We start from the raw sequence: 15,463 nt of genomic DNA, 5'->3' as shown, positions 1-15,463 counted from the left end.
TTTCTCTCTCTCTCTCTCCTCTCTCTCTCTCTCTCTCTCTCTCTCTCCTCTCTCTCTCTCTCTCTCTCCCTGTCTCTCTGCCCCTCCCCCAGCTCACATGCACATGTGTGTGCTCTCTCAAAATAAACTTTAAACAAAAGTAAAAAGTAAATAAATAAAATTCCTAAGATATGCTACTTCTGGCTAGAATACTTATTTCTGGTTAGCACTTTGTTTTACTGCATTCACTAAATTTTGTTTTCTAGTCACATACTTCATACAAAAATGAGTGTGCTATAATATTTGATGCAAAGAAAGGTCTATAAAAGCACTAGTATCTGAGGGGTGCCTGGGTGGCTCAGTTGGTTAAGCATCCGACCTCAGCTCAGGTCATGATCTCAGGGTTTGTCAGTTCAAGCCCCACATCAGGCTCTGTGCTGACAGCTTGGAGCCTGCAGCCTGTTTCTGATTCTGTGTTTCGCTCTCTCTCTGCCCCTCCCCCACTTGTGTTCTGTCCCTCTGTCTCTCAAAAATGAATAAATGTAAAAAAAAATTTTTTTTTTAAAGCACTAGTAGCTGAGGAGTAACTTATATTTGTTTTGGTTTTTCATCCCAAAAATCTTTGAGGAAATTCAAAGAGAAGAAAGAAATCTAAGATTCATATTAAAAATTAATAATAAGTGGGGTGCCTGGGTGGCTCAATCGGTTAAGCGTCTGACTTCGGCTCAGGCCATGATCTCACAGTTTGTGGGTTGGAGCCCCACATGGGGCTCTGTGCTGACAGCTCAGAGCCTGGAACCTGCTTTGGATTCTGTGTCTCCCTCTCTCTGTCCTTCCCCTGCTTGTACTGTGTCTCTCAAAAAATGAATGTTAAAAAAAATTTTTTAAACAAAAAAATAAAAATAAAAAAATTAATAATAAGCAATAGTTCAAGAGACGCAGAAAATTATGAAACTTTATAGCTATCAATGTAGGCTATATACAACTGTATTTTAAAGCCAGAAGACTAATTTCTACAGGGCTTTACACATAATTGGATTTTTAAGACTACACAGTACCATAGATTGATGACCCTTTTATAATCCACCAATCATCTTTTTACAGGTGGACAGGTTTCCCCTTCCCTCATAATGACTTTACATGATTTGCAGGTGTTTGTTCAAGCCATATCAGCTTTGGGTATGAAGCTAAAAAAAACAACTCCCTAGCTCAGTCTTTCCAGGTAATTTTTACCAATCCTCTTTTTCCTATCTCGCCACCAGGTGCCCTTCCCTTTACTAAATGTAGAGCTTATAAATCCTGATGTAGCAGCTGTAGTTGCTGGTAATTTCTGTGGCCACCTCCAGTGTTTTAGCTGGGCACGCTGCTCAATGGATACAACCTCCCCATAGGGCTTGTGCTGATGACGTGTGGCTGTCTCCTTAGGTGTCACCATCTCTGCCTCGGGTACGTGGGTTTAAGATTTAGGAAAGCAATGTTTTCACAGCTCAGGCTTAAAACAGCAGTTCTGCTTAAGATGTATTTGTTCTAGTCCAGTGTTGAAAGGAGAGAACCCTGAGGGCTCTCCCTGCTTCTTTAGAATTCAGGCATGAGACAATGCTCCCAGATTTGCACCTGTGCACTTGGAATTCCTTATCCCTGGGTGTGACCACAAGATTCATCCCTCCCCCTGTCTATTCCATGTTTGAATATCATCTACTTCACAGGGACTTCCGGAACCACCCTATTAAAATTGCACACTTCCCCCGTCTCACCTAAGATCTCCTGTCCTCCTTCCCTATACATCTTCCCTCCACAGAATTTATATTCTAATATATTTTATAATATACAGTGGTTTCAACCTAGCCACAGGGAATATTCCAAGATCCCCGGTGGATGCCTGAAACTATGGTTAGTACAGAACCCTATATATACTGTTTTTTTCCTATATGTACATAGCTCTGATAAATTTTAATTTATAAATTAGTTCTTGCAAGAGCATACCAACAATAACAGTAAAATAGAACAATTATAACAAGATACTGTAATAAAAGTTATGTGAATATGGGCTTTCTTTCCCTCTCTCAAAATACCTTAATGCACTGTACTCACCCTTCATCCTGTGGTGATGTGAGATGATGAAATGCCTACGTGATGCAGTGAAGTGAAGTAAAAGGTGTAGCCACTGCGTCGTAGCGTTAGGCTACTATTGACCTCCCGCATATGCACCAGAAGGAGAATCAGCTGCTTCCTGACCACAGCTGACCTCAGTTAACTGAAACCATGGAAAGCAAGACTGAGCCTAAGTGGGGACTCTGTATCTACTTGTTTTTGTTAGCTTCTTCCCTGGAATATAAACTCTGTGACAGTTTGGACTTTGTCTGTTTCATTCATGTTGGATCCAAAGTGCCTAGAATAGTGCCTGACACCAAACAGACACCTAATAAAATTACGTGCTGAATGAAGGAACAGTGCCTGGAAGCGTGGCTTCTCACTGCTTCCTTAGCACTCGCACAAGCTGCAGGTCTCCACAAGACTACTTTTCAGCCATAATGGTACTGGGCTCACTTCTCCACGCCAACCCACACCAGGACTCGGTCTGAAATGCGCACGCCATTCATTCCGCACAGAGAGAGTGTGAGAATTTCTTAGATCACTCCTTGGCTCTGATTCCCCTTTCCATGGAAATGTAGCTTCTGCTCCTCAATGAGCCACCTTCTAGCCTACTTCCAAAGTTGGCTTCTACTTTATTGGATCTCCACCTTCTACCCCAACTCCTTTTTTGGGGGTCTGTTAAATGATTTAAACAAGGAGGCCATTAGACTGATGTGGCTCTAATGCTGTGGAGACCTATGTAAGCAAACCCAAATCCAAGCCTGTAAATGCCTCAAGGTTACAAAATCGAAACCTGAGGACAACCAATCACAAACAGCCAACTGGACTTTAAGCCTAACCAGTCAGTAATATCCTTACTTTGCTTTACTCTTTCTCTATAAAAGTCTCTCCCTGAGTTCTGGTAGAGTGCTCCTGCTTCTAGTCTGGCACTGCCCAATCTGGATGGATTTTTTGCTCAAATAAACTCTTGAAATGTTTAATATGCCTCAATTTATCTTTTAACAGGGCCCAGGTTTCAGATGCACAATATATTTAAAATCTTTTTTAATTATGTAACTTTAGAAAGGTTGTTTAATTTTGACCACTTAATGAGGATGAATAAGAAATATTAAATTTGAGGAGTGCCTGGGTGGCTGAGTCAGTTAAGTGTCTGACTTCGGTTTAGGTCATGATCTCATGATTCGTGAATTCTAGTCCCGTGTCGGGCTCTGTGCAGACAGCTCAGAGCGTGGAACCTGCTTTGGATTCTGTGTCCCGCTCTCTCTCTGCCCCTCCCTGCTTTGTCTCTCTCTCTCTCAAAAATAAATAAACATTAACATTTTTTTTAAGAGAAAGATTAATTTGTATTTATTTGTGAATGAAAGTATTTAACCTTAAAACTAATTGTGTAATTAATTTACATGTCATATTTGAATAAAATGTCACAACAAAAAACCCTTTCAAAAAGAGGTATATTTTAATGATGAAAGACAGCATGAATGAATTTTTTTGTACATAGCCTTTGTGGTATTAAACAAGCACTGTCAAATATGTATATCCGGGTAGACTATTTTGTCATGAAAAAGCTGTGATTTCAAAGTCTTTTAAAAAGGCAAACATGGTAAAGTTACTTTTAGGAAATGACACTTGGGAGTTAATGGTGTCAGAGTCATATTGGCTGAAGAAGCAAAATAACAACAAACTTTTAAACCCCCCCTTAACATCAACCTCACCACAAATATACTATCCTTTTGAACACAACACATAGGAGAATAGCCTCAAAGGCATTATGGCTTACTTCTCTGGCATATTAAAGAAAAAGTTTGGCTAATGGCTCCTGATTTATAAAATTCCCTGATAAACTCCCCTAGATTATGCACAAATTTCATATAAAAAGATATAAATCCCAGTTTCCAGCAGAGCTACTCTTGGTCCACAACAAAAATTTACTTTAGGTGATTTTAAAATACTAACATAAGAAAATTCTAGTTAAAAAGAATTTCAAACCAATATTAGGCACAAAAACAATAGCCATACGGCTGAAGTTAACTTTCTAAAGTCCAACAAACAACAAAAACCTTCCTTCCCCCAAAACAGCAATGGGACAGTTGCGCCATAATATTTGTTTGGTTTTTCCTACAAAGACCAGTTTACCACCGGTGGGAATCCCAGCCCAGGAACCAGCCCGTGAATGTGGGTGGTTCATGGCCCTGTTTTACGATGACAATTGGTGTCCTCTTGTCTCTTCCAGAAGGGTCTGTCTCAAGGTACATTTTGGCTATAAAGAAATGCAGAGACATACACATTCGGTTAGTTTTGATTAACCTAAAATAACAACGGAATGAAAAGTCTTCCAATTAAAGTAATGGATCAAATTTTCATTGCCCCAAAGTAGCCAGATACTGTTCCATATGAACAATTCCTTATTGATTTCTCTCAACTGCTATGGATTGCACATGAGCATCTCATGACTGCCTAAAAATAAACCAAACTTCAAAGAATAATCCTGACGGCATAATTATTCTTATACTTTTCAATAATAAACAGCAGCTGTGCCTGAAAGAACAGCATTACTCAAAAGGAATTTTAAAAGATCTAGGTTATCACAGTTATAGAGGTTTCAATAGTAGTTCAGTGAATTTAAATAATAATAATAAAATACTATTTCAGTGAATTTAAATTTTTCAGCACAAATTGATGTAACCATATTCTACATTAAGTAACAGAACCTATTTTTCTTATTCTGAAATTCTTCAGTTTAAAAAATTTCCATTACTCTTTAGTTGTGAAAGTGAAAGCTTATTAGATTCTCCTCAGTTTGAATGTGTAGTTTTGAAAACTGTGCTGAGAAGAGCAGTCAAGGACTTAGTCATAACCATTCGGGGTAACAGCCTCCATGGGATCTCACTTACCAGACTTCAGAGATTCTGTTCTCTCGACTTCATTGGCATCTTTGCCAACCCAAATAAAAATCTGAAAAATGGAACAATAATCATATGTAGTGTTTGGGGAGTACTCATTCGGCGCAAGCCCTCAGGAAAGTGCTTCTCACACACCATTCATTTATACTCTTCACCACAAGCCCTGGAGTTAATAAGGATGTGGACAAGGAGGTGAAGAGAAGTCACACCACTTTCCCAGTGTTTTCCGTATTAGGAGACACCTAAATGGATAGCCAGCCAGTTTGACTCCACATTTCACATCCTGATATTCCGTGTTTACATAGTATTTTCTAGTTTATAGACCTTCTCAAAACAACATATTGGCCATCTTCTGTACCCACTCCTGGAGAATGTAAGGCAGTCATTATCTCCATTTTAGTATTATCCGGGGAGGACCAGGCTTAGTTTGTTTGTGGGGACCTCAGACTCCCTTTAGGAATATTTGACTTAAGCCTATAGTTTACCCCTATAAAACCGTATCCTGTAACACTTTGGTAAAAGTGCTATAATGTTTAGTATTTAAATATTGAGGTTTTTTTTTTTTTTTTAAACTGATGTAATTATATATTCCATACATATTCTTCTTGTTAAATGTGTAGGTTGGGAACTTCAGTGCTGAATCATTCTCTTGAATTACCTTATACTTAAATCACTTTAGAATAACTTGTTGGCAGAGAAATTTTGGTCAAATTAGTTTTGGTTGTATTCTAATTCATACTGAAAGTACTGAAATATTTGCTTGCAGGGCACAGAACAAACCATGACATCATGGTAATATAAATGAAAAATGTGATTAAAAAAATAAAATGTAGTAAGGGAAATATTCTAAAGTATCCATGACTATAGAATTGACTACAAATGGAGAGAATTAAATTCTTCTGAATAAGGAAATGTCATTCTCATTTTAATTCTTAATACACAAAGGTGTTTTGACATGCGGTTTTAAATTTCGTATCTAGAGCAACCTGGGTGGTTCAGTCGGTTAAACGTCCAACTTTGGCTCAGGTCACAATCTCGCAGTTTGTGAGTGCAAGCCCCGTGTCGGGCTCTGTGCTGACAGCTCAAAGCCTGGAGCCTGCTTCGGATTCTGTGTCTCTCTCTCTCTCTCTCTGCCCCTCCCCCGCTCATGCTCTGTCTCTCTCTGTCTCTCAAAACTAAATAAACATTAACAAAAAAATTTAAAAAAATAAATTTCATATCTATAAATAAGTGATCCATTCACCTGGGGGAGAATCTGTAGTTAGGTGCCAAATTCAAATATGATTATTTCTAGACCAAGAAGCTAAGGTGTAAAATAAACAAATGGCTTTAGCAATTAAGAACAGATCTGAACGTAACAATTAGCAGGGTTCACTCTAAGACTAGGCCTAATTCAGATGCGGGTTTCATAATTGCTGTATACAATTTAATTCCTAATATATTTATTTTTCCCTTTCACTATTTAATCAGTTTACATAAAGGTTTAAAAAAAACCCCACAAAACCCAACTCTCAGATATGGCATGCCAAATCCCCATTCGTTTTCTCCCAAATAAAGATATATATAACAATAATGTATTTTACTGTGTAGATTCAAAACTATCCTGCATCTGTTTCTTCCCCAGGGGAAAGGTCCTCTATGACTTCATGTCAGATTTCAAGAAAACTTCTGAATCTCTCAGTCTTCCTCTTGGCATTGCACCTCCAAGGCATTGCACCCACTAATGCATTTATTAGTTAAATGAAGAGATGAATGCATGAATAAGTTAGGAGTGAAATGAAAAATAGTAGTGGGTTTTTTTTTTCTTTTCTTAAAACTATACAGCCACAGATGGTAGCCATAGAATTATTTCCACATTAGGAAATAAATTGCTACAAGTACCAGTTTTACCTTTTGCCAGACTGTGTTGGGTCTTTTTGAAACACAGCCTAAATCCGTAGGTCCATTTATTATTAGACTTGCCATTTTTCAAAGCTGGTTTTGTGAGTTCCCAGCTATAAGCACACTTTCTTCTTACCATCAAATATAGTTTTACCTGTTCCCAAGCATCCAGTAACATGACATCATCTTCTGCCAAATCATCCTGGGTAAACTCTCCTGGAACTTCTTCAATCTGAAATGTATGAAGAAGCTTTATGATCCAACAGTAGAGCAGTAATTTTTCTAATATATAGGATATGAATGTATTGTATTCTTTTGGAGCACCACAAAAATAAAGTTTGCTAGTTATTTTTTTTTGTTTTTTGGGGTAATAAAGATTATTTTTTTAATTTTTATTTTTTAATATGAAATTTATTGTCAAATTGGTTTCTATACAACACCCAGTGCTCATCCCAACAGGTGCCCTCCTCAATGCCCATCACCCACCCTCCCCTCCCTCCACACCCCAACAACCTCAGTTTATTCTCAGTTTTTAAGAGTCTCTTATGGTTTGCCTCCCTCCCTCTTTAACTTTTTTCCCCCTTCTCCTCCCCCATGGTCTTCTGTTAAGCTTCTCAGGATCCACATAAGAGTGAAAACATATGGTATCTGTTTTTTCTGCATGACTTATTTCACTTAGCATAACACTCTCCAGTTCCATCCACTTTGCCACAAAAGGCCATATTTCATTCTTTCTCATGGCCACGTACTATTCCATTGTGTATATAAACCAAAAGTCTTTATCCATTCATCAGTTGATGGACATTTAGGCTCTTTCCATAATTTGGCTATTGTTGAAAGTGCTGCTATAAACATTGGGGTGCAAGTGCCCCTATTCATCAGCACTCCTGTATCCCTTGGGTAAATTCCTAGCAGTGCTATTGGTGGGTCATAGGGTAGATCTATTTTTAATTTTTTGAGGAACCTCCACTCTGTTTTCCAGAGCGGCTGCACCAGTTTGCATTCCCACCAACAGTGCAAGAGGGTTCCCGTTTCTCCACATCCTCTCCAGCATCTATAGTCTCCTGATTTGTTCATTTTAGCCACTCTGACTGGCATGATGTGATGTGGGTAATAAAGATTTAAAAAATTGTTTATCTGTTTACTCATATATCACAAACTGATGGAATCTTGTCTGGGAAGCACAGTACTTAATATCAACACTGCACCTGAATGTCCTAGGTAGGCTACAGTCTGACCACAGCTCTATGACAAGCTCTATGACAGTCCTTGTGACAAGCTGCTTCACGGATTTCTGTCACCTTTGTAGTCCTTAAAGGTATTTGAGTTTATGGTCTAAGTATTAAGCTGTCTTTTATATTGTAGGCCAAGATTATTTTAATAAGATCAGCAGGTCTGGTCATTTTTTAAGTTGACAATTTTTGACAAGATGATACAACATAATATTCTGTAAGCAAAGTTTTATTATTATTATTTTAAATGTGTTAAATTCTGTTCTCTATAGTTAACATCAAAGGATACTCGGGAGGGTTAGTTTAACGCACCCACTACCAGTGGGCAGTTATTAATCTGAAGTTCACAAAGTTTAAAGGATTCTGGATAAAGAACTCTCCTGATATTTAGGAAGGTGTGGTAGATTGGACTCTAGTCCCTCTGCTGTGTGACTTTGTGGTACAGTCCAGTAAGTGGAGGTAACCTTGTCTTTGGCCAAGTCAATTAGTAAATTTGACTCATCAAGGGCCCTCTTGTACTCCTGGGCTGAGTCATGGGAAAAACAGGCATCAATGGAACCACAGCCCAAAGGAGAATCTCCCAGCTGGGCCCAGCCTAAGTAAAGCTGGCCCCAGGCAACCTGGAGCTCTCTGAGCAGAATACACACTTGTCGTAATCTGATGAGATTCTGAGACTGTCATATAAAAAACAAACAAACAAAAGTTTTACCAAAAGCAAAAAGTTAGTTTATATTGTTCTTACAGAATTTTTACCAATGACATAATGATTTATAAAAGCAAAAACCTAAAATATCATTTACTCCATGTCAGGCACTATTCTAATCCTTTATATGCAAGAACTGATTTAATATTCACAACAACACTATATAGTAGATACTAGGATTATCCCCATTTTATAGATGAGAAAACTACAGCACAGAGAAGGTTGTTGAAGGTCACACAGCCAGTAAGTAAGTGATACTGTACTTGCAGACTGGTTCTAAAACTTGTGCTTTTAAGCAACATGCTCTGCTATTTTATGCAAATCTAGTCTAAAGCCAGTTTTCAGCTTGTGATGATAAGATGAAAAACTTGTTAGTGACACTACTTTGCCTTAAATTGTGAAGAGAATAGCCAGAGTTCCAAAAATCAAACAAGAAAATGAGTAGGTGTTGAGTAAAAGTATATTTCCTTTAAATATGTTCATGACAAAAAAAAAACCCACAAAAACTAATAGATTTTTTCAAGTCTGACTGAGAACAAAGCCTAGATATTATTTTTGTAAAATATATCTTCATTTAATTTTAGCAATGTGAGCATGTTAATTTTAGCAATGTGAGCAAACCATACTAAGAAATTATAGAAACATTAGTTGAATAAGAAGTTAGTTGGATGCCACATAAAATTAACAGTGAAAAGAGTAAAATAGATTTTTTTTCTAACAAGTTTCTAAAATACAGGGATTTCCTAGAAAGTAGGTGAGCAACTATGGTGCCCAACAGCCAAATATTTATCAAGACTCTAATTTTTAATTCAAACCTTTAATATTTAGGTCAAATCACTTCACTGTTTCAAGTGAACATGAGCAGTTTCTTCTTCAAAGCACTCTTTCAATAATTTTTTTAATGTCTATTTTTGAGAGAGAGACAGAGACAGAGAGAGAGAGAGAGAGAGAGAGAGAGAGAGAGAACAAGAGGGGGAGGGGCAGAGAGTGGGAAACATAGAATCCAAAGCAGGCTCTAGGTTCTGACTTGTCAGCACAGAGCCTGATGTGGGGCTCAAATTCATGAACTGTGAGATATGACTAGAGGATAAGTCAGACACTTAACCAACTGAGCCACCCAGGTGCCCCAAAACATTTTATTTCTAGCAAGCAATGTACCTGGGAAAAGACTTAGGCAATTTTCAGATGTGTTTGTGTGTGTGTGTGTGTGTGTGTGTGTGTGTGTGTGTGTATTGAAAAACAAAGCTTGTATTCACCAGGACATGGTGACCAAACCTTGAGATCAAATTTTATATAGGAAAGAATTTTGTCCTTTAAATAAAAAATTTACACGAAGCCCTCACATGTCAAACAGAGAAAACCAAATTTTTATGGTTGAAATGAGATGAGGGGCTGCACTCCAAGATATTTTGGAGCCCAGTATAAAATCAGTCTTGTACACAAATACTTTTACTTTGAAACATCTGGAACTCAAAGCCTGTGAATGAAATAAAACATTTTTGCTGATTTCAGTTAATTTGCAGGTGCATGTATAGCTTTCTCTGATTCTGCTCAATGATCATAATATTTCCATAATATTTTTATTCAGTCAATGTGGTGAAACTTTTAATCCCTGGGAAATTGAAGTGCAAAACTGACATAGTCTGCTCACAAACCACTATGGTTTCCCACAGAAAGTGTCAAATTATTAAATTAGTAAATCCAACCATATGCATATTCGTATCACAACAACCTCATGTTGACACAGGTGCAAAGCAGCTGATATTTTTATGAGCAGTTTGATTTACATAGTACTTGACAGTATTCCTATGCTTTCACATCCATTACATCATTGATTCTTTTTTTAAAGAATGTTTATTTAATAATTTTGAGAGAGAGTGTGTGTGCATGCATGCACATGGGGTAGGGGCAGAGAGAGAGAGAGAGAGAGAGACAGAGACAGAGAGGGAGAGTGAGAATTCCATGCAGGCTCTGCACTGTCAGCGCAGAGCCCGACATGGGGCTCTTTCTCACAAACCATGAGATCGTGACCTGAGCCGAAATCAAGAGTCCGAGCCACCCCAATGCCCCACATCACTGACTCATTGACTCTTATAGCGACCCTGCATAGAGCTAAGATTATCACCTGTTTGCAGACAAGCAAGCTAAAACTGAGAATCAGAGCACTAACATGCTAAAAAGTGTCAGAGCCACACCAGAATGCCTCTCCCAAGGTCGTTCAGTTCTACTCCCATGTTCTGCAAGACACTCACAATGAATCTTCCAGTTTTGTTAGAGCAGCCATAAAGCCGAGGCGGATGGTCTTCTGCCTGGGTTTCTAGCAGTGGAGAAGTCTGGTAGCCCTTTTTCCCTCCAAGGGAATTCCAAAACTCCTCTGTGAAAAATACAACGAGTTACTGAATGCTTTTCCAGGAGCATGGAGTTGGTATTGCTTTACATTAACCTTGACCTTAATGTTAAGAAATTACTTAAATATGACAGGTACCATCACCCAATTTTGCAAGTAGTGGAAGGATTTTTAATGCCCTGTAACCATTACAAAGGCCCTATTTATCAAAATAAATAAATACATGATTAGCAATGATACCAAATAGAAATGCTGGCTGCTGTCCTTCTCCCCACAGTACACACCTGGTTCCCTGCCTTCCCGAATCCTTGTGGTTCTGCATTTGAGGACACTCACTACATACTCTGCTCCTTTCTCCTCCTCCTGGCTAGCACCTCTTCCTATCCAGATGTAGCCATTGTTTTGCCGCAGTTTCAAGACAAAAACATCATTGGAATTCAAGGAATGTGCATCAACATCTACCTAGAGTATAAAGAAAAATAACACAGTGATTCAAATTCATTGCTGTTCCCTCAATAAACATGCCTGAGAAGCTGTGACAGGGACAAACCATCCTTTGCCTTTTGTCATGATCCCAGGGTGGCACTAGGACACCACTATGGTATTAGAAACATTGGGGGCAGCTGGGTGGCTTAGTCACTTAAATGTCCCATTTTTGATTTCCACTCAGGTCATGATCTCACGGTTTGTGAGATCAAGCCCCATGTTGGGTTCTATGCTGACAGTGAAGAGCCTGCCTGGGATTCTCTCTCTCTCTCTCTCTCTCTCTCTCTCTCTGTCTCTCTCTCTGTCTCTCTCTGTCTCTCTGTCTCTCTCTCTGTCTCTCTCTGTCTCTGTCTCTCTCTCTCCCTTTCTCTTTCCCCCTCTCCCGCTAGAGCTCTCTGTCTGCTTCAAAATAAATAAACACTTTTTTAAAAAAAGAAACATTAGTAGCACTTTTCTCTGTGTCACTTTAGAATGCTTATCTGCCCCCAGACAAGCATAGGGCTCTACAAATAAAATTACCCAAATGTAAGTGATAAGTAACAAAAATGATATTCAAAGAAATCATAAGAACAAGTATAGGCTATAAATGATGGTTGGAAAGTGGGTGTAATGTACACAAGTGACACACATAAAGCAAAAGATGTTCAGTTTTTCTTTCCCCAACTTAAAGGGGTTTTTCAAATAATCAAAAGGAAACCTTTCCAAAGCAGTCTACAGACTTAATGCAATCGCTATGAAAATACCAACAGCATTTTTCACAGAACTAAAACAGACAATCCTAAAGTTTGTATGGAACCACAAAACACCCTGAAGAGCCAAAGCAATCTTGGAAAAGAAAAACAAAACTAGAGATATCACAATTCCAGACTTCAAGTTATATTACAAAGCTGTAGCAATCAAAACAGTATGGTACTGGCACATAAATAGACACCTAGATCAACTAACATGGAAAACCCAGAAATGAACCCACAATTATATGGTCACTTAATCTTTGAGAAAGGAGGCAAGAATATGCAATGGGAAAAAGACAGTCTCTTCAACAAATGGTGTTGGGAAAACTGGACAGCAACATGCAAATGATACAAAATAGAAGATGCAGAAATGCATCTAGAATGCAAAAGAATGCAAAATAATGAAACTGGACCACTTTCTTACACCATACACAAAAATTAACTCAAAATGGTTTAAGGATCCAAATGTAAGACCTGAAACTATACAAATCCAAGAAGAGAGCATAGGCAGTCATTTCTCTGACATTGGCAATAGCAACATCTTTCTACATATGTCTCTGAGGCAAGGGAAACAAAAGCAAAACTATTGGCAGTACATCAAAATAAAAACTTCTGCACAGCAGAGGACACGACAAGCAGAGGACACGACAAGCAGAGGACACGACAAGCAGAGGACACGACAAGATTAAGACAGCCGACTGAATGGGAGAAGATATTTGCAAGTGACATATCCAATAAAGAGTTAGTATCAAAAATATATAAAGAACTTATATAACCCAACACCAAAAACTACAAATAATCCAATTAAAAATGAGCAGAAGACATGAACAGACATTTTTCCAAAGAAGACATTTAGGTGGCCAACAGACACATGAAGGAATGCTCCACATCACTCATTATCAGGGAAATGCAAATCAAAACCACGATGAGGTATCACCTCACACCTATCAGAATGGCTAATATCAACAGCACAAGAAAGAACAAATAGTGGCAAGGATGTGGAGAAAGGGGAACCCTCCTGCACTGTTGGTGGGAATGCAAACTGGTGCAGCCACTGTTTAGACAGTATGGAGGTTCTTCAAAAACCTAAAAATAGAACTACACTATGATCCAGTAATTGTACTATTGGGTATTCACCCAAAGAACATGAGAAACACAAATTCAAAAGGATATATACATGCCTATATTTACTGAGGCAGCATTTACAATGGCCAAATTATGGAAGCAGCCCAAGTGTCCATCAATAGATGAATGGATAATAAAGAAGTGATTGTGTGTGTGTGTGTGTGTGTGTGTGTGTGTGTGTGTAAAACTTCCAGCTATATATATTACTGAGTCTAAAAAGCAACGAAATCTTGTCATTTGCAACAACATAGATGGAGCTACAGAGTATACTACCAGGTGAAATAAGCCACTGAGAGAAAGACAAACACCATATAATTCCATTCATAAGTGGATTAAAACAAACGAACAAAGGGAAAAAAGAGACAAACCAAAAAAAAAAAACAGACCTTTAACTACAGAGGACAAACTGATTATCACCAGAGGGAAGAGGGGAAGGATGGATAAAATATATAAAGGATATGAAGAGGACACTTATCTTGATGAGCCCTGAGTAATGTATGGAACTGGTGAATCACTATATTGTATACCTGGAATTAATATAACACTGTATGTTAATCATACTGAAATAAAAAAAAAACACCAAAAACTTACAAAGGACACCTAGGAATCATAAAATCGGAACTGGAGTCCAATGTTGGCAAAGAGATAACAATGCAAATTCACTAAAAGGTTATCCAGGCTCAGATAAATCATAAGTCAAATAATAAAAGACTACAGCAGATTAAAAACACAGCACTGACATGCCCCTTCCTTTCAACCACAAAGCCATGGCCACTCTCAGGGACTGGCCAGGTGAGCACAGCTGTGCTCCCTATGGCCACAGAGGAGTGAGAAGGACCGAGACGGGCCCAGACTCTCACCTGAGGGTGAGGCTGGAAGTGGAACCTCGGGGCAGGGCAAGCATGTGCAGGGTCGGGCCTGCTAGTGAGCCCAAGGGTCCCAGGATGGGTGTCTTCCTGCCTATGACCTTGTGATTCTGTGACTCTGTGTCAGACTCTGTGAGAACCTGTCTGACCGCATGACTGTGTCACTGACAGTATGACTTTCTGCACAACTGTGGGGCTCAATGCGATGAAGAAGAACCAGTGAGAAAGACTGAGATGGAACAACCATGAGAGGAAGAAAACCCAAGTGTGGTGTTCTCAAGGCCAAGTGCAGAGAGCATTTCAAGAAGGAGGTGATGCTCAGCTGCCAAATGCTGGCACTTGGCCAACTGGGTTGAAGTGCCATCAACTAACATGGAGAGCTGGATTTCACCAGGTTTGCCAGGGCCCTATCCCCAGAGAGCGCCCCATGGGAGGAAGGAATCATTGGAAGTTCTGTTTTTTATTTGTTTTTCTAATTAAAATATAGTTGACACACAATCTGTTGGAAATGTTAAAGATGTGTTCCAGGGGTTGGTAACATTCAGGGAAGTGGTTATCATCCTTTTTCAGTAGGAACAAGGTCTCTTGGACCAACAGTCAAAGGAATCTATCAGATGTGATGATGGAGATTGATAGGAACCAGGACTTCCAATTTCTCATCCAAATGTCTCTTTATTGGTACAGAAGAAAGAGGTTGGATGATAGACAGGGGGCAACAGGCCCACACAGGGGCTAGTGTGACATCGGGGAGGTAGTTCCAAAATAGAAGATTATAAAGCATCAGCGTCCCAGGAGATGAAAACAGAAAGCCTCACAAACATGGTTTTGACTAGCACATTTCAGAGAGGCTAGGAATGTGAAGGCCAGTTTGAGAGGCTGAAAGGACACAAAGGAACCACATCACAGGGAGCTTGCATGTCTCATAAAGATGTGCAAGGAAGAGACCAGGAATGCAAGGATTCTTGTCAACTCTTCTATCTGACATCAGCTGAGTGTACCTGTAGATGAGAGCTTAATGGTTAATTTGATAGATTAAAAAAAATAATAATTAGTCATCATTGAACACATCAGAACCCGTGTGCAGAATGTTCTGGATGAGATCAGTGTACATGATAGCAT

General features: G+C 38.9%; 1 protein-coding gene across 1 annotated transcript in view; it reads right to left on the bottom strand.

Moving 5' to 3' along the window:
• Positions 1-3,518: 3,518 nt before the first annotated feature.
• Positions 3,519-15,463, bottom strand: part of SCIN (scinderin) — an 80,708-nt gene continuing 68,763 nt past the window's right edge. The window contains exons 12-16 of the mRNA XM_049641557.1: positions 11,421-11,598; positions 11,042-11,163; positions 7,009-7,086; positions 4,965-5,025; positions 3,519-4,330 (exon numbers count right to left, since the gene is read on the bottom strand). Of these exons, the coding sequence (XP_049497514.1) occupies positions 4,203-4,330; positions 4,965-5,025; positions 7,009-7,086; positions 11,042-11,163; positions 11,421-11,598 (567 nt within the window). The 3' untranslated portion in view covers positions 3,519-4,202. The remainder of the gene's footprint in view (positions 4,331-4,964; positions 5,026-7,008; positions 7,087-11,041; positions 11,164-11,420; positions 11,599-15,463) is intronic.

The sequence above is a fragment of the Panthera uncia genome, chromosome A2, assembly GCF_023721935.1.
Source record: "Panthera uncia isolate 11264 chromosome A2, Puncia_PCG_1.0, whole genome shotgun sequence".
Taxonomy (NCBI): domain Eukaryota; kingdom Metazoa; phylum Chordata; class Mammalia; order Carnivora; family Felidae; genus Panthera; species Panthera uncia.
This window is presented reverse-complemented; position numbering and strand designations above follow the sequence as displayed.